At 48.3% G+C, this 21,690-nt stretch overlaps 1 protein-coding gene across 4 annotated transcripts in view; it reads left to right on the forward strand.

Moving 5' to 3' along the window:
* The first annotated feature begins 479 nt into the window (after positions 1 to 479).
* ABCC3 (ATP binding cassette subfamily C member 3) overlaps positions 480 to 21,690 on the forward strand; it is a 75,530-nt gene continuing 54,319 nt past the window's right edge. For 2 of the 4 annotated variants that reach the window (XM_073579814.1, XM_073579815.1), the window contains exon 1: positions 484 to 757. In XM_073579814.1, coding sequence (XP_073435915.1) covers positions 710 to 757 — 48 coding nt within the window. In that variant the 5' untranslated portion in view covers positions 484 to 709. Of the gene's footprint in view, positions 758 to 21,690 lie in introns of all 4 variants that reach the window. The other 2 variants (XR_012233021.1, XR_012233020.1) reach the window with 2 other exon arrangements.

Genomic DNA, 21,690 nt, shown 5'->3' on the forward strand with positions numbered 1-21,690 from the left:
TACTCTAATAAACAGGCATTCCTCACATCTATTCGGCCTGTCCAGCAGCTGCAAATCATGCAGATGAAACGACGAAAACTAAATCTCCGAGCACGCCAAAATACTCGGAGGACACCCGAGCAACGAGTATACTCGCTCATCAGTAGTAATGATCATTTTTCTGCTGCCGGCATCATACACACCAGTCCTTCATCTTCCCGTCATGTCTCAGATGAGCCACCAGCTGTGTTATAATAAGAGTTCGGCTTCCAAACACAGATTAATACGTTTATCAATGACACCATCTGCTGCGTACAGTGTCCGGGACTGACGCGGACCATCTGCTTTGTCGTGATGTCACCTCACGATATCTTGACATTATTCCAGAGAGGCAGGAATATTTTACCGTTTCCTCAGCTGGAGCTGGGTGTGGAGAAATGGTCACATCATGGAGGGAGGGGAACTATCAAATTCAATGAAGGAGGAGGAGGAAGAGGAGGTTGTAAAAAACCAGGAAATACTCTCAGAATCTGCACCATCTGCACATCGCTCCATGCAACAGAAAAAATAAAAGCAGAAGTCAGGAGCCATCCCTCTGCCAGGAGCTTCTCATCACCCACAAACACAAGTCACCCGCCCTGGGAGTACCACTGTCACCCGGAGTGGATGTCATTCCCTGACACAGGGCATTTACCACGGCTCCCGGCGAGCCGCTCTTCTCCAGGAAATCATGGAAGCTTTCTGTGGCACTGACGGGAAACTGGGCTCCAAGTTTTGGGTAAGAACTTTGATTTTTTTTTTTTATCGTGTTATATTGTTTTTGTTTTTTGCATTATTTTAAATTAATCAATGAAACTTTCCAAGTTTTCGTTCGTTTATCTGTAGTTTTTAAATGTCAGATCCTATTTAATAAGATTTTATCAAGTGACATAAGCGATGAGAAAAATCACCCAGAATTCAGGAAATTTAAAAAAAAAAAAAAAAAAAATTAGTTAAAAAATTCTTTGCAACAATACAATTTTTTTTAACATGAAATAATGGCAATGCTATATTCTAGATTATTACATTTACACACTTGCTGCTTCACGTCGCGGTCGTCCCGTGGTCGTGCTGATGGTGCCCAATAATCTGGGGCTAAACCTCAGATTTGCCGTGTAGTAATTGGAGGTAGCTACTAAGTTCTGAGGCTGATTTTTATCTCTTCTGCAGTTTGGATTAAAAAAAAGCAGAGAAATAGCCTGTAGAATGTAAAATGTCAGCAGACGTTATGTGGCATTGACCATGGAGTCCGCCTCATATCTCACATGTGTAAAAAGTCCCTAAAAGAACCGACAGGTGAAGAGATGAGAAACAGTAAGAAGCAAAAATGGTTAGTTATTGACCATGATGTGTTGGAAGCTAGAAAATGAGCAAATGTAAGGATCCGAGTGACTCTGGTAAGGACCAAACTGTAATGTGTAGACGACTGGGTCTGCGCATCTCCAGCATTCTGGGTCTTGTGGTGTGTCCCGATATACTGCAGGTCTTGTGGGGTGTTCCCGGTATACTGCAGGTCTTGTTGTGTGTTCCCGGTATACTGCAGGTCTTGTGGGGTGTTCCCGGTATACAGCAGGTCGTGTGGGCTGTTCCCGGTATACGGCAGTAATTGTGGAGTGTTCCCGATATATTGCAGGTCTTGTGGGGTGTTCCCGGTATACTGCAGGTCTTGTGGGGTGTTCCCGGTATACTACAGGTCTTGTGGGGTGTTCCCGGTATACTACAGGTCTTGTGGGGTGTTCCCGGTATACTTCAGGTCTTGTTGGGTGTTCCCGGTATACTACAGGTCTTGTGGGGTGTTCTCGGTATACTGCAGGTCTTGTTGTGTGTTCCCGGTATACTACAGGTCTTGTGGGGTGTTCCCGGTATACTACAGGTCTTGTGGGGTGTTCCCGGTATACTGCAGGTCTTGTTGTGTGTTCCCAGTATACTACAGGTCTTGTGGGGTGTTCCCGGTATACTACAGGTCTTGTGGGGTGTTCCCGGTATACTACAGGTCTTGTGGGGTGTTCCCGGTATACTACAGGTCTTGTGGGGTGTTCCCGGTATACTACAGGTCTTGTGGGGTGTTCTCGGTATACTGCAGGTCTTGTGGGGTGTTCCCGGTATACTGCAGGTCTTGTTGTGTGTTCTCGGTATACTGCAGGTCTTATGGGGTGTTCCCGGTATATGGCTGATCTTGTGGAGTGTTCCCAGTAAACAGCAGGTCTTGTGGAGTGTTCCCGGTATACAGCAGGTCTTGTGGAGTGTTCCTGGTATATGGTGGATCTTGTGGGCTGTTCCAGGTATACAGGGGGTCTTGTGGTTGTTCCCGTTATACAGCGGGTCTTGGGGAGTGTTCCCAGTAAACAGCAGGTCTTGTGGAGTGTTCCCAATAAACAGCAGGTCTTATGGCGTGTTCCTGGTATACTGCAGGTCTTGTGGGGTGTTCCCGGTATACTGCAGGTCTTGTTGTGTGTTCCCGGTATACTGCAGGTCTTGTGGGGTGTTCCTGGTATACTGCAGGTCTTGTTGTGTGTTCCATGTATACTGCAGGTCTTGTTGTGTGTTCCCGGTATACTGCAGGTCTTGTTGTGTGTTCCCGGTATACTGCAGGTCTTGTGGGGTGTTCCTGGTATACTTCAGGTCTTGTTGTGTGTTCCCGGTATACTGCAGGTCTTGTGGGGTGTTCCCGGTATACTTCTTGTTGTGTGTTCCCGGTATACTGCAGGTCTTGTGGGGTGTTCCTGGTATACTTCAGGTCTTGTTGTGTGTTCCCGGTATACTGCAGGTCTTGTTGTGTGTTCCCGGTATACTTCAGGTCTTGTTGTGTGTTCCCGGTATACTACAGGTCTTGTGGGGTGTTCTCGGTATACAGCAGGTCTTGTGTGTTCTCGGTATACAACAGGTCTTATGGGGTGTTCCCGGTATATGGCTGATCTTGTGGAGTGTTCCCAGTAAACCGCAGGTCTTGTGGAGTGTTCCCGGTATACAGCAGGTCTTGTGGAGTGTTCCCGGTATATGGTGGATCTTGTGGGCTGTTCCAGGTATACAGGGGGTCTTGTGGGTGTTCCCGTTATACAGCGGGTCTTGTGGAGTGTTCCCAGTAAACAGCAGGTCTTGTAGCGTGTTCCCGGTATACAGCAGGTCTTGTGGAGTGTTCCCGGTATATGGTGGATCTTGTGGGCTGTTCCAGGTATACGGGGGTCTTGTGGGGTGTTCCCGGTATACGGCGGGTCTTGTGGGGTGTTCTCGGTATACAGCAGTTCTTGTGGGATGTTCCCGGTATACAGCGGATCTAGTAGGGTGTTCCTTATATACAGCAGGTCTTGTGGGATGTTGCCGGTATACAGCAGGTCTTGTGGGATGTTGCCGGTATACAGCAGGTCTAGTTTGTTCTCAGTATACAGCAGGTCTTGAGGGGTGTTCCCAGTATATTGCGGGTCTTGTGGAGTGTTCCCGGTATACAGTAGGTCTTGTGGTGTGTTCTCGGTATACAGCAGGTCGTGTGGGCTGTTCCCGGTATACGGCAGTAATTGTGGAGTGTTCCCGATATATTGCAGGTCTTGTGGGGTGTTCCCGGTATACTGCAGGTCTTGTGGGGTGTTCCCGGTATACTACAGGTCTTGTGGGGTGTTCCCGGTATACTACAGGTCTTGTGGGGTGTTCCCGGTATACTTCAGGTCTTGTTGTGTGTTCCCGGTATACTACAGGTCTTGTGGGGTGTTCTCGGTATACTGCAGGTCTTGTTGTGTGTTCCCGGTATACTACAGGTCTTGTGGGGTGTTCCCGGTATACTACAGGTCTTGTGGGGTGTTCCCGGTATACTACAGGTCTTGTTGTGTGTTCCCGGTATACTGCAGGTCTTGTGGGGTGTTCCCGGTATACTACAGGTCTTGTGGGGTGTTCTCGGTATACTGCAGGTCTTGTTGTGTGTTCTCGGTATACAACAGGTCTTATGGGGTGTTCCCGGTATATGGCTGATCTTGTGGAGTGTTCCCAGTAAACCGCAGGTCTTGTGGAGTGTTCCCGGTATACAGCAGGTCTTGTGGAGTGTTCCCGGTATATGGTGGATCTTGTGGGCTGTTCCAGGTATACAGGGGGTCTTGTGGGTGTTCCCGTTATACAGCGGGTCTTGTGGAGTGTTCCCAGTAAACAGCAGGTCTTGTGGAGTGTTCCCGGTATATGGTGGATCTTGTGGGCTGTTCCAGGTATACGGGGGTCTTGTGGGGTGTTCCCGGTATACGGCGGGTCTTGTGGGGTGTTCTCGGTATACAGCGGATCTAGTAGGGTGTTCCTTATATACAGCAGGTCTTGTGGGATGTTGCCGGTATACAGCAGGTCTTGTGGGATGTTGCCGGTATACAGCAGGTCTAGTTTGTTCTCAGTATACAGCAGGTCTTGAGGGGTGTTCCCAGTATATTGCAGGTCTTGTGGAGTGTTCCCGGTATACAGTAGGTCTTGTGGTGTGTTCTCGGTATACAGCAGGTCTTGTGGGCTGTTCCAGGTAAACGGCGGGTCTTGTTGGCAGTTCCAGGTAAATGGCTGGTCTTGTGGGCTGTTCCAGGTATACGGCGGGTCTTGTGGGCTGTTCCAGGTAAATGGCGGGTCTTGTGGGCTGTTCCAGGTATACGGCGGGTCTTGTGGGCTGTTACAGGTAAGCGGCGGGTCTTGTGGGCTGTTCCAGGTATACGGCGGGTCTTGTGGGCTGTTCCCGGTATACGGCGGGTCTTGTGTGATGATCTTAGTATACAGGGGGTCTTGTGATGAGTTCCTGGTATATGTCGGGGGTCTTGTGTGATGATCTCAGTATAGAGCTGGTCTAGTGGGGAGTTCCTGGTATACAGCAGGTATTCTGAGGTATTCCTGGTATATGGCGGGTCTTATTGGGTGTTCTTAATATTTAAAAGGCCTTGTTGGGTGATTCCTAATATACATCGGGTCTTGTGATGTCAAGTGGTTTTTACTAGAGATGAGTGAGCAATGCGAAGGACACTGGTCCAGACGCCGTAGGAGTATTCAGTGGCCGCGGGACGGGAGCCTGTGAACCGCCTCCTACCTGGTGGACTCCGCAGGACCGCTTCTGATTTGTAGGTCGTACATAACATCATCATGGTGACGCATGATGCACACCGGGCAAATAAGATGTGCCACTTATGTCGTCAGGTAGGTGGCGGTTCATAAGGCCACAGATCGGTCATGTCTGACCCCAGTCCACCCCAAAAACTCCCACAATGAGTCTGTGAGCATCCAACGTGGAATGTGGAGAAATAGAAGTTGTCCTGGTCTGGTGAATTGAAGTATTACATGACATGGACAGCGAGGTGCATGAGCGTCACCTGTGGACGAGATGGGAACAGAAATACTCCAGAAGGAGAAGACAACCTGCAGAGGCCAAGGGATGGAGCAACGCTCTGCAGGGAGCTTTGTGTCCTGACATCATGTGGCATGTACCACCATACTGAACACTGTACAGGCCGTCCTTCATGGCTGCTCCATGATCAACAGCATATTGATCGTCAGGAATGGTCTGAAGACCATGACAGTGATGACCCCAAATCTCCACCCGGTGGGATGTGCTGGGATAACGACGATAACGACTGAGGGGTCGCACCAAACAACGCTCAGGACTTAATGAGTTTATTTCATAAATCAATGCACATGAAAATAAGAGAAGATTCTTACTAGAGAAATTCACTTTTTTCTCTTCCTGGACTGATAGCTCATTCTCAAAATTCTGAATTCACTGATAAGTTGTCTTAAAGGGATATTCCCATCTCCAAGATCCTATCCCAATATGTAGTAGGTGTAATAATAATAATACTAGCAAATACCTACAATTAAAAATGTATAGTTCTTATTATTTATGCTGCTTACCCCATTTGCAGGGCATTGCAGTAGCTTAGGGATCCATGGTTACAACCACTTACAGCTGTCACTATATAAGTGGTCGTATCCAACTGCTGCAGTGCCCTGCACATGAAATGAGTGACATAGCTTATCACAAGGACTATTTTTTCTAATTGGAGGTATTTGCTAATATTATCATTACACCCACTACGTACAGTATTGTGATTGGATCTTGGAGATGGGAATACCCCTTTAAATAGTTAAAGACTTTCCCAGTACTGATATGACAGTTGGTGCTCATAGCTTTCTATGGAGAAGTGTAGTTGTCATTTCAGGAGAACTTATAGGAGAATATCTGTGTCTGTCCCTATTTCATCCTCCTCTTAATGTGTGTGTATTTAGCTTCTCACCCTTCCTGCATCTGCCTCTAGCTTCCTCCCCTGTATCTGTGCTTCCATCTCCTCCCCTCTGCATGTGTCTGCCTTCAGCTCCTCCCCTTCTGCCTGCTTCTAGTTCCTCCCCCCTCTGCCTCTAGTTTCTACCTCTCTCTGTGCTTTTCTCCAACTCCTCCCCTTCTATCTGCCTCTAGTTCCTCCTCTATAAACATCTAGCTCCTCCCCCTCTGTATGTATCTGCATCTAGCTCCTCCCCCTCTGTATCTATCTGCCTCTAGCTCCTCTGTATGCCTCTAGCTCCTCTTCTGTATGAATCTAGCTCATCTCCCTGTGTATGTGTCTGCCTCTAGCTCCTCCTCTCTGCCTCCAGCTCCTCCCCCTCTGTGCTTGCCTCCAGCTCCTTCCCCTCTGTCTGCCTCTTGCCCCTTTTCCTCTGTCTGTGCTTGCCTCTAGCTCATCTCCCTCTGTCTGCCTCCAGCTCCTCCCCCTCTGTGCTTGCCTCCAGCTCCTTCCCCTCTGTCTGCCTCTTGCTCCTCTTCCTCTGTCTGTGCTTGCCTCTAGATCATCTCCCTCTGTCTGCCTCCAGCTCCTCCCCCTCTGTGCTTGCCTCCAGCTCCTTCCCCTCTGTCTGCCTCTAGCTCCTCCCCCTCTCTGTGTCTGCGCTAGCTCCTCACCTCTGCATCTGCCTATAACGCATCTCCCTGTCTGCCTCCAGCTCCTCCTCTTTTGCATTCCTTTATCTCCTCCCCATGTGTCTGCCTTTACCCCCTCCCCCTCTATAGTTTGTCTATCTCTAGCCCCTCCCCACTATAGTTTATATCTAGCCCCTCCCCTTTGTATGTATCTGCCTTTATCCTCTCCCCCTCTGTCTTCCTCTAGCCCCTCCCCCTCTGTATGTCTCTACCTCCTCCTGTCTGTTTCTGTCTCTAGCCCCTCCCCCTCTGTTTGCCTCTTGCCCCTCTCCCTCTGTCTGCCTCTAGCACCTCCCTCTGTTTCTGCCTCCAGCCCCTCCCCATGTTTTTCCTCTTGCCCCTACCCCTCCATGTCTTCCTCTAGCCCCTCCCCTGTGTATACCTCTACCACTCCCCCTCTGTGTCTGCCTCTAGCCCCTCCCCCTCTGTGTCTGCCTCTAGCCCCTCCCCCTCTGTGTCTGCCTCTAGCCCCTCCCCCTCTGTCTGCCTCTAGCCCCTCCCCCTCTGTATGTCTCTACCTCCTCCTGTCTGTTTGCCTCTTGCCCCTCTCCCTCTGTCTGCCTCTAGCACCTCCCTCTGTTTCTGCCTCTAGCCCCTCCCCCTCCATGTCTTCCTCTAGCCCCTCCCCTGTGTATACCTCTATCACTCCCCCTCTGTCTGCCTCTAGCCCCTCCCCCTCTGTCTGCCTCTAGCCCCTCCCCCACTGTATGTCTCTACCTTCTTCCTGTCTTTTTCTACCTCTACCCCTTCCCCTCTGTGTCTGCCTCTAGCCCCTCCACCTCTGTGTCTGCTTCTAGCCCCTCCCCCACTGTATGTCTCTACCTTCTTCCTGTCTATTTCTACCTCTACCTCCTCCCCTCTGTATGCCTCTAGCCCCTCCCCCTGTCTGTTTATGCCTCCAGCCCCTCCCCCTCTTACCTTCCTCCATAGAAGTTTATAAGCACCAGCTGTTGTCTCCCATCTCAGTAATATAACCAGCTATCTTCCCAGAATGCAGATTTTTGCCATAAACTCAGAGTTCAGGAGGAGGATGAAGCCGATCGCTCTGATGAGATCTTTTACATAATTTCCTATTTTCATGTGTTCTATTCATTTATGAAATAAAAAAATTAAAGTGACAGTGACTCTTTAAAGCAATTAATGTTGCGGTGTCGGATACTACTGTCAGTGGGGCTGCACAGTATGATGGCGGTGGTTTTACTGTCAGTGGCTGGTGTGTACACACACACATATATCACCTTTAGCTGGTGACACTTGATCAGAATCTCGTCACGAGAAGGATTTTTATTGCTGTAGGTTAAAGTGAAGCTATGATTCAGTGAGGTCTGCGTAATCCGGATACTCACCTTGTGCGAGTCCCTGTGGCTTTTACTACACGGCATCGTCGCTGCTCTGGGACTGTTAGGAAACGCCAAACTTTCCACATTGAATTAGTAATAAGACGAATATTTGACAGGAATGCTTCTGTAGGATCCCTCTAAGTCCTATAGACCCGGGCTGAGCCGATTTATATCTCATCCTAAAAGGAGGCTCCTTCATGGGTCAGACATTGATTGATGGTCGGCTTTATTCTTATTCTTAACTGTGGATTTGTAGCTGACATGATTTATGCGTCTGCTCCCCGCGTTCAGAGCTTTACGCCATGGTCCCTATGCTTGTGTCGCTTTGTATCACCCCACACGTTGGGCACACGTGTTATTCACTTATCCCTCCGGTCACAAGGCTCGTCAGACACATGTAAAATGTCGGAGCCGCGCTGGCTTCAGTCCATAAGAAGTGCAAACAAGGACAAGGCTGTTCCACAGATGTGATATCGGGTTGTGAGGTGCCGATGAAGCTCGGAGATCAGGGCTAAGCAAATACTGGCACAGCAACGGCTCGGGTCACCTTCAAGGACGTCCGTAATTTACCAAAACTAAAGTCAGGAAACGCCGATTTCCGACCCAGGACTGTGAGATCTAGAATCAATAAAATGTAGTAATATCCTATTAATTCTGAATTAGTGCTTAAAATTCCCAAAATACCAATACTTTCCCCTTCATCAGCACCCTCCGTACCAGATGCTATCAGCGCAGTGCTGGATGAGTCCTGCCCTTATTTCATCATAGAGAGGGGATATAAAGACGCAGGCCCCCCAAGGAGGGAGGAAAGTATAAGGTTTATGTCAGTATATGGACACTGGTACCGCTATGGGCACGGTCCTCACTCCTTAGGGTACACTTAGCGATGCACCAGCGATCCCGACAACGATATGGATCGCTTGTGCATCGCTAAGTGGTTGCTAGTGAGCTGCCACACAGGCAGATCTCACCAGCGACATCGCAGAGGTCGGGGGTCGCTACTTACCTGTCAGACGCGGCGATCCTGACGTCCTCCAGCCCGCGTCCACGCGTCGCTCGTCGGCGCCACAGGGAGCCCAGCAGGAAGTGGCCGACGAGGAATGGTCCAGCGACCAACGATGAGCAGCGGGGGAGCGGGTCGGAGGTAAGTATCACATGCAGCGATATCGCTAGCAATATCGCTGCTACGTCACAAAATCGGTGACTTTACAGCGATATTGCTAGCGATATCGCAGTGTGTAACGGGGGCTTTACTGGTTACTGCTCCGTTGGGAGTAGAGATACAATGTTATCGGAATGAGAAACATAGAGGAAAGATGGGTTTTCTGAATGGGAAAAGTGACAGTAGTCTCAAGGGGAAAGTGACCATTGTTTCAAGGGGAAAGTTATCATTCTCTCAAGGGGAAAGTGAACATAGTCTTAAGGCCCTTTTACATTTAGCGATGCACCAGCGATCTGACCAGTGATACGACCCGGTCAGGATCGCTGGTGCATCACTAAATGATCGCTAGTGAGCTGTCACACAGACAGATCTCACAGCGATGCAGCAGCGACGCAGCGGACGATACTTACCTTTCAGACGTGGCGATCCAGACGTCCTCCCGCCTGCCTCCACGCGTCGCTCGTCGGCGCCACAGGAAGCCCAGCAGGAAGCAGCCGACGAGAAATGGAGCCGAACATTCTCGCGCGATCAGCGATGGACAGCGGGGGAGCCCGTCGGAGGTAAGTATCACACATAGTGATATTGCTAGCGATATCATTATAACGTCACAAAATCAGTGACGTTATAGCGATATTGCTAGCGATATCGCTATGTGTAAAACCCCCTTTACTGGGACAGAGCGTAATGAGAGATAGAAATAAATACTAGACAATGGTGAGCTACAGGTAATTAGTAGATAATGAGATTACAGATGTTTTATAATTAGTACTATATCTCTGGGATGAGCTCGGGGGTCCGGAGAAAGGCCATGGACAGTACTATTACACTGTACCACTGATAAGTGTAATGTCAGGACGCAACATGTGCTTCATGTTTCCACAAATACCATCCTCAGTGTGGCATTGGGCGGCCACACAGTCCAGCTCTACCCCCAGTATGAGGCCACATAGTCCAGCTCTACCCCAGTATGAGGCCACATAGTCCAGCTCTACCCCCAGTAAGGTCACGTAGTCCAGCAATACCCCCAGTATGAGGCCACATGGTCCAGCTCTACTCCAGAATGAGGCCACATGGTCCAGCTCTACCCCCAGTATGAGGCCACATAGTCCAGCTCTACCCCAGTATGAGGCCACGTGGTCCAGCTCTACCCCCAATGAAGCCACGTAGACCAGCTCTACCCCCAGTATGAGGCCACGTGGTCCAGCAATACCCCCAGTATGAGGCCACGTGGTCCAACTCTACCCCCAGTATGAGGCCACGTAGTCCAGCTCTACCCCCAGTATGAGGCCACGTAGTCCAGCTCTACCCCCAGTATGAGGCCACGTAGTCCAGCTCTACCCCCAGTATGAGGCCACGTAGTCCAGCAATGCCCCCAGTATGAAGCCATGTGGTCCACATATACCCTCACTATGAGGCCACGTGGTCCAGCAATACCCCCAGTATGAGGCCACGTGGTCCAGCAATACCCCAAGTATGAGGCCACGTGGTCCAGAAATACACCCAGTATGAGGCCACGTGGTCCAGCTCTACACCCAGTATGAGGCCACGTAGTCCAGCTCTACACCCAGTATGAGGCCACGTAGTCCAGCAATACCCCCAGTATGAGGCCACTTAGATGCACGGCTAAGCAGTCAGTATCACACAGGATAGAATTAGATACACAGCTCAGGAGTCAGTATCACAAAGGAGAAGATTAGATACACTGCTCAGCAGACAGTATCACACAGAAGATTAGATACACTGCTCAGCAGTCAGTATCACACAGAAGATTAGATACACGGCTCAGCAGTAAGTATCACAAAGGAGAAGATTAGATACACGGCTCAGCAGTCAGTATCACACAGGAGAGGATTAGATACACGGCTCAGCAGACAGTATCACATGTCCAGTATTTGGTAGTAATGTCAGAGCCTCCCACCCCCCGGCTCAGTCCCATTCCTCCGGTGGTCTGACCGCGGCTCCGTCACAGTCTCTGCACATCTGCACTGGCTCCTCTCTTGTAAATATATATAATATACAGAATATACAGTGAGGAGCAACATCCTGCAGGAGGGGACAGATCACACAGGACATCACGACTCCTGACATTACCACACTGAGATCACTCTGTGCTCCAAGATCAGCACAATGCACTCCTGAAATACTCTGTGCTGCTGTCACCCTGCTCCACCATATATCTCCCTCTGTGACCCACCCATAGACCAGCACACTGCTCTCCTGAAATACTCTGTGCTCCTGTCACGTCACCGTCAGACTCAGGGCCTGCTGTCCCGGCCTCGACCACTAGGAGGCGCCGGACTGTCGCATCACCTCTGACTCGTGGCCTGCGATTCCGGCCTCGGTCTCTGGGAGGCGCTGTGCTTCAACCCCGAGTGATGGCGGCGATAGCTATGAGGCTCCTGCGCAGGCGTCCACTGGACACAGGCTTCGCTCCTCTATCAGTCATGAAGGAGCTGGTGCATCACCATCCAGCCTGGTCCTGGGGGCAGTCCGGATGATATCTTCACCCCAGGAGCCTGTGAGGGATGACCTGAACCCTCAAATACCTTGGGACTGCTCTTGCAGGCCGCCGGATATATTCTTGGTTCCCCTGCGTGTTACTGTGTGAATTACTGTTTGACTGACTTTGATTTTGGCCTGGACTTCTGACTCTGCTTCTGCCTAACAATTCTGTACCTCTGCGACTCTCCTGGTTTATGACTCTGACTTCGGCCTGGATTCTGACTCTGCTTCTGCCTAACGATTCTGTACCTCTGCGACTCTCCTGGTTTATGACTCTGCTACTGTCTACTGTTTTTATACCATTTCTGCCTGACTGGTTTAGTCTCGGATATCATTGCCTCTGTGTCCTGTATTGGAACACCTTTCTGGCGACCGTCCTGCTCTGGTCATTGCTCCTATTCAGACAGCGCCTCCTGGGCTCTGCTATAAATCCAGATCCCTGTATAGGGGTAAAGGGTATCAGTGTTTCTTGGGGTGTTGTCTGGCTGCAGCCCAGACCGCAGGCAGACATCACATCACCCTGCTCCTCCACCATATATCTCCCTCTGTGACCCCCCTATAGACCAGCACACTGCTCTCCTGAAATACTCTGCTGCTGTCACCCTGCTCCTCCACCATATATCTCCCTCTGTGACCCCCATAGACCAGCACACTGCTCTCCTGAAATACTCTGTGCTGCTGTCACCCTGCTCCTCCACCATATATCTCCCTCTGTGACTCTCCATAGACCTGTACACTGCTCTCCTGAAATACTCTGTGCTGCTGTCACCCTGCTCCTCCACCCTTTATCTTCCTCTGTGACCTCCCATAGACCAGCACACTGCTCTCCTGAAATACTCTGTGCTGCTGTCACCCTGCTCCTCCACCATATATCTCCCTCTGTGACTTCCCATAGACCAGCACACTGCTCTCCTGAAATACTCTGTGCTGCTGTCACCCTGCTCCTCCACCCTTTATCTTCCTCTGTGACCTCCCATAGACCAGCACACTGCTCTCCTGAAATACTCTGTGCTGCTGTCACCCTGCTCCTCCACCATATATCTCCCTCTGTGACCCCACATAGACCAGCACATTGCTCTCCTGAAATACTCTGTGCTGCCGTCACCCTGCTCCTCCACCATATATCTCCCTCTGTGACTTCCCATAGACCAGCACACTGCTCTCCTGAAATACTCTGTGCTGCTGTCACCCTGCTCCTCCACCATATATCTCCCTCTGTGACCCCCCCATAGACCAGCACACTGCTCTCCTGAAATACTCTGTGCTGCTGTCACCCTGCTCCTCCACCCTTTATCTTCCTCTGTGACCTCCCATAGACCAGCACACTGCTCTCCTGAAATACTCTGTGCTGCTGTCACCCTGCTCCTCCACCATATATCTCCCTCTGTGACTCCCATAGACCAGCACACTGCTCTCCTGAAATACTCTGTGCTGCGGTCACCCTGCTCCTCCACCATATATCTCCATCTGTGACCCCCCATAGACCAGAACACTGCTCTCCTGAAATACTCTGTGCTGCTGTCACCCTGCTCCTCCACCATATATCTCCCTCTGTGACCCCCCCATAGACCAGCACACTGCTCTCCTGAAATACTCTGTGCTGCTGTCACCCTGCTCCTCCACCATATATCTCCCTCTGTGACCCCCCCATAGACCAGCACACTGCTCTCCTGAAATACTCTGTTCTGCTGTCACCCTGCTCCTCCACCATATATCTCCCTCTGTGACCCCCCATAGACCAGCACACTGCTCTCCTGAAATACTCTGTGCTGCTGTCACCCTGCTCCTCCACCATATATCTCCCTCTGTGACCCCCATAGACCAGCACACTGCTCTCCTGAAATACTCTGTGCTGCAGTCACCCTGCTCCTCCACCATATATCTCCCTCTGTGACCCCCCATAGACCAGCACACTGCTCTCCTGAAATACTCTGTGCTGCTGTCACCCTGCTCCTCCACCATATATCTCCCTCTGTGACCCCCATAGACCAGCACACTGCTCTCCTGAAATACTCTGTGCTGCTGTCACCCTGCTCCTCCACCATATATCTCCCTCTGTGACCCCCATAGACCAGCACACTGCTCTCCTGAAATACTCTGTGCTGCTGTCACCCTGCTCCTCCACCATATATCTCCCTCTGTGACCCCCATAGACCAGCACACTGCTCTCCTGAAATACTCTGTGCTGCTGTCACCCTGCTCCTCCACCATATATCTCCCTCTGTGACCCCCATAGACCAGCACACTGCTCTCCTGAAATACTCTGAGCTGCTGTCACCCTGCTCCTCCACCATATATCTCCCTCTGTGACCCCCATAGACCAGCACACTGCTCTCCTGAAATACTCTGTGCTGCTGTCACCCTGCTCCTCCACCATATATCTCCCTCTGTGACCCCCATAGACCAGCACACTGCTCTCCTGAAATACTCTGTGCTGCTGTCACCCTGCTCCTCCACCATATATCTCCCTCTGTGACCCCCATAGACCAGCACACTGCTCTCCTGAAATACTCTGAGCTGCTGTCACCCTGCTCCTCCACCATATATCTCCCTCTGTGACCCCCATAGACCAGCACACTGCTCTCCTGAAATACTCTGTGCTGCTGTCACCCTGCTCCTCCACCATATATCTCCCTCTGTGACTCCCATAGACCAGCACACTGCTCTCCTGAAATACTCTGTGCTGCTGTCACCCTGCTCCTCCACCATATATCTCCCTCTGTGACCCCCATAGACCAGCACACTGCTCTCCTGAAACACTCTGTGCTGCTGTCACCCTGCTCATTCTCCCATTATTTTCTGTTCCTGGAGACCATAGACGAGCTGCTGTTGATGGATCTGCAATTTCTTGTCCATTCACTGTTTTCGGTAGATAATGGCGTCCTGTGGTAATTACCATGAGTCCGGGAGGAGGCACTGACTGTGGACTTCCCATTTAACTCTGGTTCTTCTTTACCAGCCATGTTTATTCGTGCTCTCATCCTCTTCTTGCTGCCATCCTCTCTTCTGGGTGAATCATCACTCCAGGCGGCCATGTTACATAACCAGGAGACCTGTGGGTGACAAGAGAGGACATGCAGGAGCTGCTGCTGTGTCAGGGGGTGTCCTGCAAAGCTGCAGTAAGACTCAAAGCTGAAATCTAGCTGCTGCATAACTTACCTGCATGATGGCCTTATCTGTAGTAGGTCAAGCTTATCTATCTGTAGGATGAGCTTGTCTGTAGGTGGGGGCTTATCTAAAGGAAGAGCTTATATATAGGTCAAGCTTATCTCTAGCATGAGCTTATCTGTAGGTGGGGGCTTATCTAAAGGAAGAGCTTATCTATAGGTCAAGCTTATCTGCAGCATGACCTTATGTGTAGGTGGGGGCTTATCTAAAGGAAGAGCTTATCTATAGGTCAAGCTTATCTGTAGCATGACCTTATGTGTAGGTGGGGGCTTATCTAAAGGAAGGGCTTATCTGTAGGTCAAGCTTATCTCTAGCATGAGCGTATCTGTAGGTGGGGGCTTATCTAAAGGTAGGGCTTAGCTGTAGGTCAAGATTATCTGAAGATTGGACTTATCTATTGTTTGGGTTTATCTATTGGTTGAGCTTATCTGCAGATGGAGCTTATTTGTAGTTAGATTTATCTAAAGGAGATGTTGTAGGTCAAGCTTATCTGTAAATTGGGATTATCTACAGGGGAGCTTATATAAAACATGGGCTTAGTCATGAAATGGGCATATCTGCGGGATGAGCTTATTTATTGGAGGGAATTATGCTTGTCTCTAGGTCGGGATTACCTGTAGGATGGACTTATTCCTAGGACAAGTTTACCTGTAGGATGGACTTCTCTGTGCAACAGGTTTATCTGAAGGCTGGGCTTATCTACAGGAGGAAGTTATGTATAGGAGGGGCTTATTAAGAGGGAGACTAATCTACAGGAGGGGCTTATCATGTACAGGGCTTATTTTCAGGGTCGCTTAGCAGGGGGATGTATCATAAGAGCCCACAAAAAGCTAAAATCCTCCAAAAATTAAAAAAAAAACAGCAGAAAAAAGGCAGCAGAATCCTGGAAAAGGGTTATATTCCAGACAGATTTAATGTGGCTTGTATTATTATGCTTCCTAAGCCTGGGAAAGATCCATTGCAGGTGGAGGGATACCGCCCAATCTCACTGCTCAATGCAGATATTAAACTCTTGACAAAATATTGACGACCAGGGTTCAGCAGATTATTCCTGAGCTAATTTCACCACATCAGACGGGGTTTGTACATGGGAAATTGATAACCTATAATAGAAGAACAGCGATAATCCCTTGTTGAGAACTCTTCAAACTATGCCGGATTTCCATGGGATTCCTACAGGGAGCACGGAAACAAAATTATTGGCTTTTGCCGATGATATTTTATCATTTATTGCCAACCCAACACAAGCTATCCCAACCATAATTTCGACAATCGAAGAATTTGGACATCTTACTGGCTTTAAAATGAATTGTAATAAGTCAGAAGCATTAGCGATATTCAGGGCGGGAGGAGTGAGTCTATTGGATATCTGGGCATCAGACTCCCAGCGGATCCACATAAATTGTATTGCCTTAATTATGGACCCATTATTAATAAGGTTACTAGTCTCCTCAACTCCTGGAAACATTTCATTTTGTCTTTTACTGGGAAATGTCACTTAATTAAAATGATAATTTTTCCTAAATTATTATATTTATTTCAAACATTAACACTTCTGTTATCAAAATCGGACATTAACCTATTGAATAGGACATTTTGAGAGTTTATATGGGGAGTGGGGGGTCGCTCACGTATTGAGTTATGTAAGTTACAACTCCCAAGATCTGAGGGGGGCATTAACTTCCCCGATATTGTCCGATATAACTAAGCGGCCAATTTACGATGTGTAATAGATTGGATGCGGGGGACATCCCACTTCGCCAATACTCACCTTAGAGGGGCAGATTTACCCACATATTTCATTAATGGCCTTGTTACATCGGACTAACGAGGAACTCTGATGAAATTAGAGATCATCCAGTACTATTTTGTCCTGGAGAAGAGGGAGGAAATGGTGTAATTTGGGAGATAGACTGTCACCGTTCCAGCCTTTTCGAGGTAACCCACTATTTTTGAAAGGTAAACCACCTAAAATCTATGAAATTATGGCACAACAGAAGTGCGTTCTTGGGGTGGATCTATTAGACCATAGTTTCTCTACGATCACTTTTGACGAGGCGGTATCCCGTATTTGAAGGACGGCCGTTCTTATTCCTGCAGGCACGTAGTCTGGTTCTTAGGTTGGACACCCTTCTCAGAACGGGTAGGTCTCATTTGGTGTCAACTAGCACCATATATTCCACTCTGCGGAAGGAATGGTCTTGGGAGGCCAAAACCTCGGGTCCAGCGAGATGGGTACGGGACATGGAAGGTCTGGAGGTGGGAGATATATTAGAAGCTACTGAGACACAAAGGAAAGTTATTCCATATAATAGTTATACCAACATGGCCATATTATTGCTACATAGAGCTTATATTACCCCGAATGTCTCTTACAAATTCTTATCAATGTGTAAAATGTGGTTTACATAATACTGACATCTACCATCATATGTGGGGTTGTCCAAAAATTCAAAAGTTATGGCGTGATATTCACTCTGAGTTACAACAATTGAGTGGTTTTGAGTTCCCTCTCACCCCGCAATGGGATATTTTTAATATTCTAGAGGAGACCCCAAGAGTATTACCAAAGCACACCAAGGCCATGTTAGTGATTTGGGCCTCAGCAGTAAGAAAAAGTATATTACATCAATGGTTACACTCAAATGTTCCGTCAAAATCGTTAAAATGGACTGGTTGGAAACCTTGACCAACAAAGAAATACTAACAGAGAAGTTCTTCACCAGATGGTCATTTTTGGTTCCATCCTTGGATACAGAGTCTAGGAACAGACTTAGGAAACAATTCGAGAGCACCAGATGGTACTTGCTACAAAGCATCGGAGGACACGCACCAATTTAAGGAATCTTTTTAAATGATGACATTTGCAGGAAGGGGAAGGGGGTGGGATAAGGGAAAAAGTGGGATTATGTTTTAATCTCATGAACATACTGTAATTGTTTGTACCCCTTTTCCTTGTTAAATTAATAAAAACAGTTAAAAGAAAAAAGGCAGCACCGCTCACCTGCCCAGGTCTTTGAACAAATGCACTACAGGATGCAGCCAGCCCATATGGAAAGATGTTGGCAACACAGGTGCAAAATACCAGACAGACAGCCACTCACCACCTACCCATTCATGGAAGGGGTGACTGCTTAGTAGACATTTGCACAATAAAGATTAGTGATAAGACTCTCAAGTGGCCAATATATCGACCAATACCTCACTATTTTTATGTATTTTGTGCACTATATTTTTCAGGGTGCTGCCACGCCCAGCACGTTTGGTCTTGTATGCAGGGGTGTTCACACGGGGATGCTTTGAGAGTGTGCTGGTCATCCCGCCTAATCGATTAGTAGGGGGCCTGACTAATAGGCTGAGAACCAGACACTATGCATTACCTCTATGTGAACAGCGCCCTATACAGGCCTTTATTGGGCAAATGTATACTAAGCAGTCACCCCCTCCATGAATGGGTAGGTGGTGAGTGGCTGTCTATTTGGTAATTTGCACCTGTGTTGCCAACATCTTTTCTATATAAGCTGGCTGCATCCTGTAGTGTATTTGTTCCAAGACCTGGGCAGGTAGGCGGTGCTGCCTTCTTTCTGCTGTTTTTTAGGATGTATCATAAGGGGGGTTTATTAACAGGAGGAATTTATCTGGAGGAGGAGCTTCTCTATTACGAGGAGCTTATCTAGAGGAGGAGCTTATCTATAGGAGGAGCTTCTATAGTAAGAGGAGCTTATCTAGAGGAGGAGCTTCTGTATTAGGAGGTGATTCTGTATTAGGAGGAGCTTATCTAGAGGAGGAACCTCTCTATTATGAGAAGATTCTGTATTAGGAGGTGATTCTGTATTAGGAGGAGCTTATCTAGAGGAGGAGCTTCTCTATTAGGAGAAGAGTCTGTATTAAGAGAAGGTTATCAAGAGGAGGAGCTTCTCTATTAGGAGAAGAGTCTGTATTAGGAGAAGGTTATCAAGAGGAGGAGCTTCTCTATTAGGAGAAGAGTCTGTATTAGGAGAAGGTTATCAAGAGGAGGTGCTTCTCTATTAGGAGGAGCTTATCTAGAAGAGGTGCTTCTCTATTAGGAGGAGCTTTTGTATTAGGAGGAGCTTATCAAGAGGAGGGGCTTCTCTATAAGGAGGAGCTTCTTTATTAGGAGGAGCTTATCTGCTCCTTGTCCTGGTTAGTTGGAAGGTGAAAGGTCTTTTTATAAGAAAAGTTTCCTGGTAAAGAGTCAGGGCCCAGGACTATTACAGATTGCAGAGAGCCAGAGCCAATTACATAATATACAGCATTTTATTCATAGTTGTGCTTTGCGGAGCCTAAAATCCAACACTGCACAGCAATTTCACACATTTTAGGCAGGGGTGCAGAACATTTTTCAGTTTAATTGTCATTTATGAACCAATTGTTCAGTCGTTCCCAATCTTTTTGAGCTCCGAGGTTCTGTTTACCCATTACTAAGAATGGCAATTATATTATGCCAGGCCTGCCCGCCCCATCTGGTACATTCGTGGGTGAGGCCTTTATTATAGGGCGTAGTGAGGCCACCTCCAGGAAAGGATAGTCACACAGCGTGGTTTTGTTAGTAGCGTCTGCGGTTGTATATGATTCATTATATTTATGTGAAGAAATTGTAAAAGGAGGAGTAGAACCACAAGCCAAGCAAAGTAATGGTGGTGGTATAAACCCCTCAGCCCCTTCTTTCAATGCCTTCATCCTCCGGGTATGGTAAGCTCAGGTTTGTGGGGCCACATGAAAGCTGTAAGGATATATTGCTGAGCTGAGGAGGTAGAGATCATGACCTGTTATGGCTCACTTTGTGAGATGGCGTAGGTCAAGGTTAGAAGCACGGATCGGAGATGTTGATGCAGCGGAGTTGGATGAGCCAGACAACATATGGGGCAGCCGAGCTGCATCAGTGACTTGACCCCTGGATTTAATGGGTGGCACGTGGATCAGGGAGGAATAGTGGAGCTAAATGTAGGACCAGGAGCAGAATCATGTAAGCAAATAGGTACCTTGAAATGGCAGAATCGAGAATGTGGACAGCACCTCGGAACATTAGAGCCGAGTGTGCAGACAGCACCTTCAATTAGTAAAGCCAAGTTGGCAGACAGGTACCTTTGTATAGTGGAGTCATCAGATTAGCAGACGGGCACCTTTAAGTAGCAGAGCCCAGATAGATGGCTTAGTCATAAGGCTAGCAAGATGACCGTGCCGGCATTAAAAAAGTCTGAGAGGATGCCATCAGAGATGGCATCATGTTAATGTTATCTGCACTAGTACAGGTGAAGCTACATTCAAAGGAAGGACAAAGCAGAAGCGGGTGGTAGATGATAGGTAACGTTATCCTACAGTTGACCTGTGTCTATGAAGAGGTTCACGTGTGTCTACTCCAGCATCTGAGGTAAGACCACCTCAGCCGTGATGGTTGCCCTTTTCCAACATCTGGTCTCCAGCCTGGAGATGGATCTATTGAGCCTTCATATGTACAATGGGATCCCACATGGACAGGAGACCACATGGAGTCAGGCTTGACCTTTCTTTAGATATTCTAAACTGTTTGTAGGACCCATTGATAAAAAATGATGTCCCACTCTGAGCAATTGTCCTGACACAGCGCCTCCCTGTTATTACGGTATATACACTGGTTTCCTTAGTGTTGCGTTGATCCAGGGAGCTAGTCTGATTGCCGTATGTGGAGTCGGGAAGGAATTTTTTTCCCCAATGTGAAGCTTACTGTTTGCCACATGGGTTTTTTTTGGCTTCCTCTGGTTCAACATGTTAGGGCAAGTTAGGATAGGATATGGGTTGAACTAGATGGACTTAAAGTCTCCCTTCAACCTTAATAACTATGTTATTATGTTACTATGTAAATACACCTCAGAAATAACATTAATATTCTCCACTGCAGCTGGGCTTCGGCTGTGATCTGGCATCTGGAGAAGTATTCGGGACCTATTATATGTGCAGCTCATTTTCCACCCACCTCTTCTATTCACAGACGCCTGCTGTTGACATTCAGTCCTTCGTGGGTGGAAAATAAGCAGGTTAATGGGATTAGAACGTCTCTGGAGAGCGCAGCAGAGAAGAACGGAGCTGGGGCAATGACACAGTGGCTTCTAATTGGGGCCATGTCATGACCTCGTCAAAGGCTTCTTAAAGTGATGCTGGACTTTATAGATTATGTGAGGGGAGTTGCGTCTCAACACTGGCAAGGATGAAGGACATAACTGGCCAAACATTCCGAGTGGACCTTCGAAAAACATGATCACTGATTATGTGGTGCTAAGAAGAACTAGACGCACTACATATGACATAGATGACCCATTTGTCAGGTCATGTAGGATTGGCAGTAATCAGCCACTGCATCACTACATTCTGCTCACACTGTAGAATTTTATACTGCAATCAATACATGGGCTGTAGACCTTACAGTAGATTTGCTGGCATCTCCTACCATGACTGGTGCCACAAATGTACTGCAGATCTTTCAAGAAGAACTTGACGAGATGAAGATCTGTGCCTTGAAGCACAACCAAGTGGAGAACTCCTCAAGACTAGTAAAACTGCAGCCAAAAAAATCACTCAGCTGGCGGCGG

The sequence above is a fragment of the Dendrobates tinctorius genome, unplaced genomic scaffold (genome assembly GCF_039654945.1).
Source record: "Dendrobates tinctorius isolate UK_male_01 unplaced genomic scaffold, ASM3965494v1 ptg000063l, whole genome shotgun sequence".
Classification (NCBI taxonomy): domain Eukaryota; kingdom Metazoa; phylum Chordata; class Amphibia; order Anura; family Dendrobatidae; genus Dendrobates; species Dendrobates tinctorius.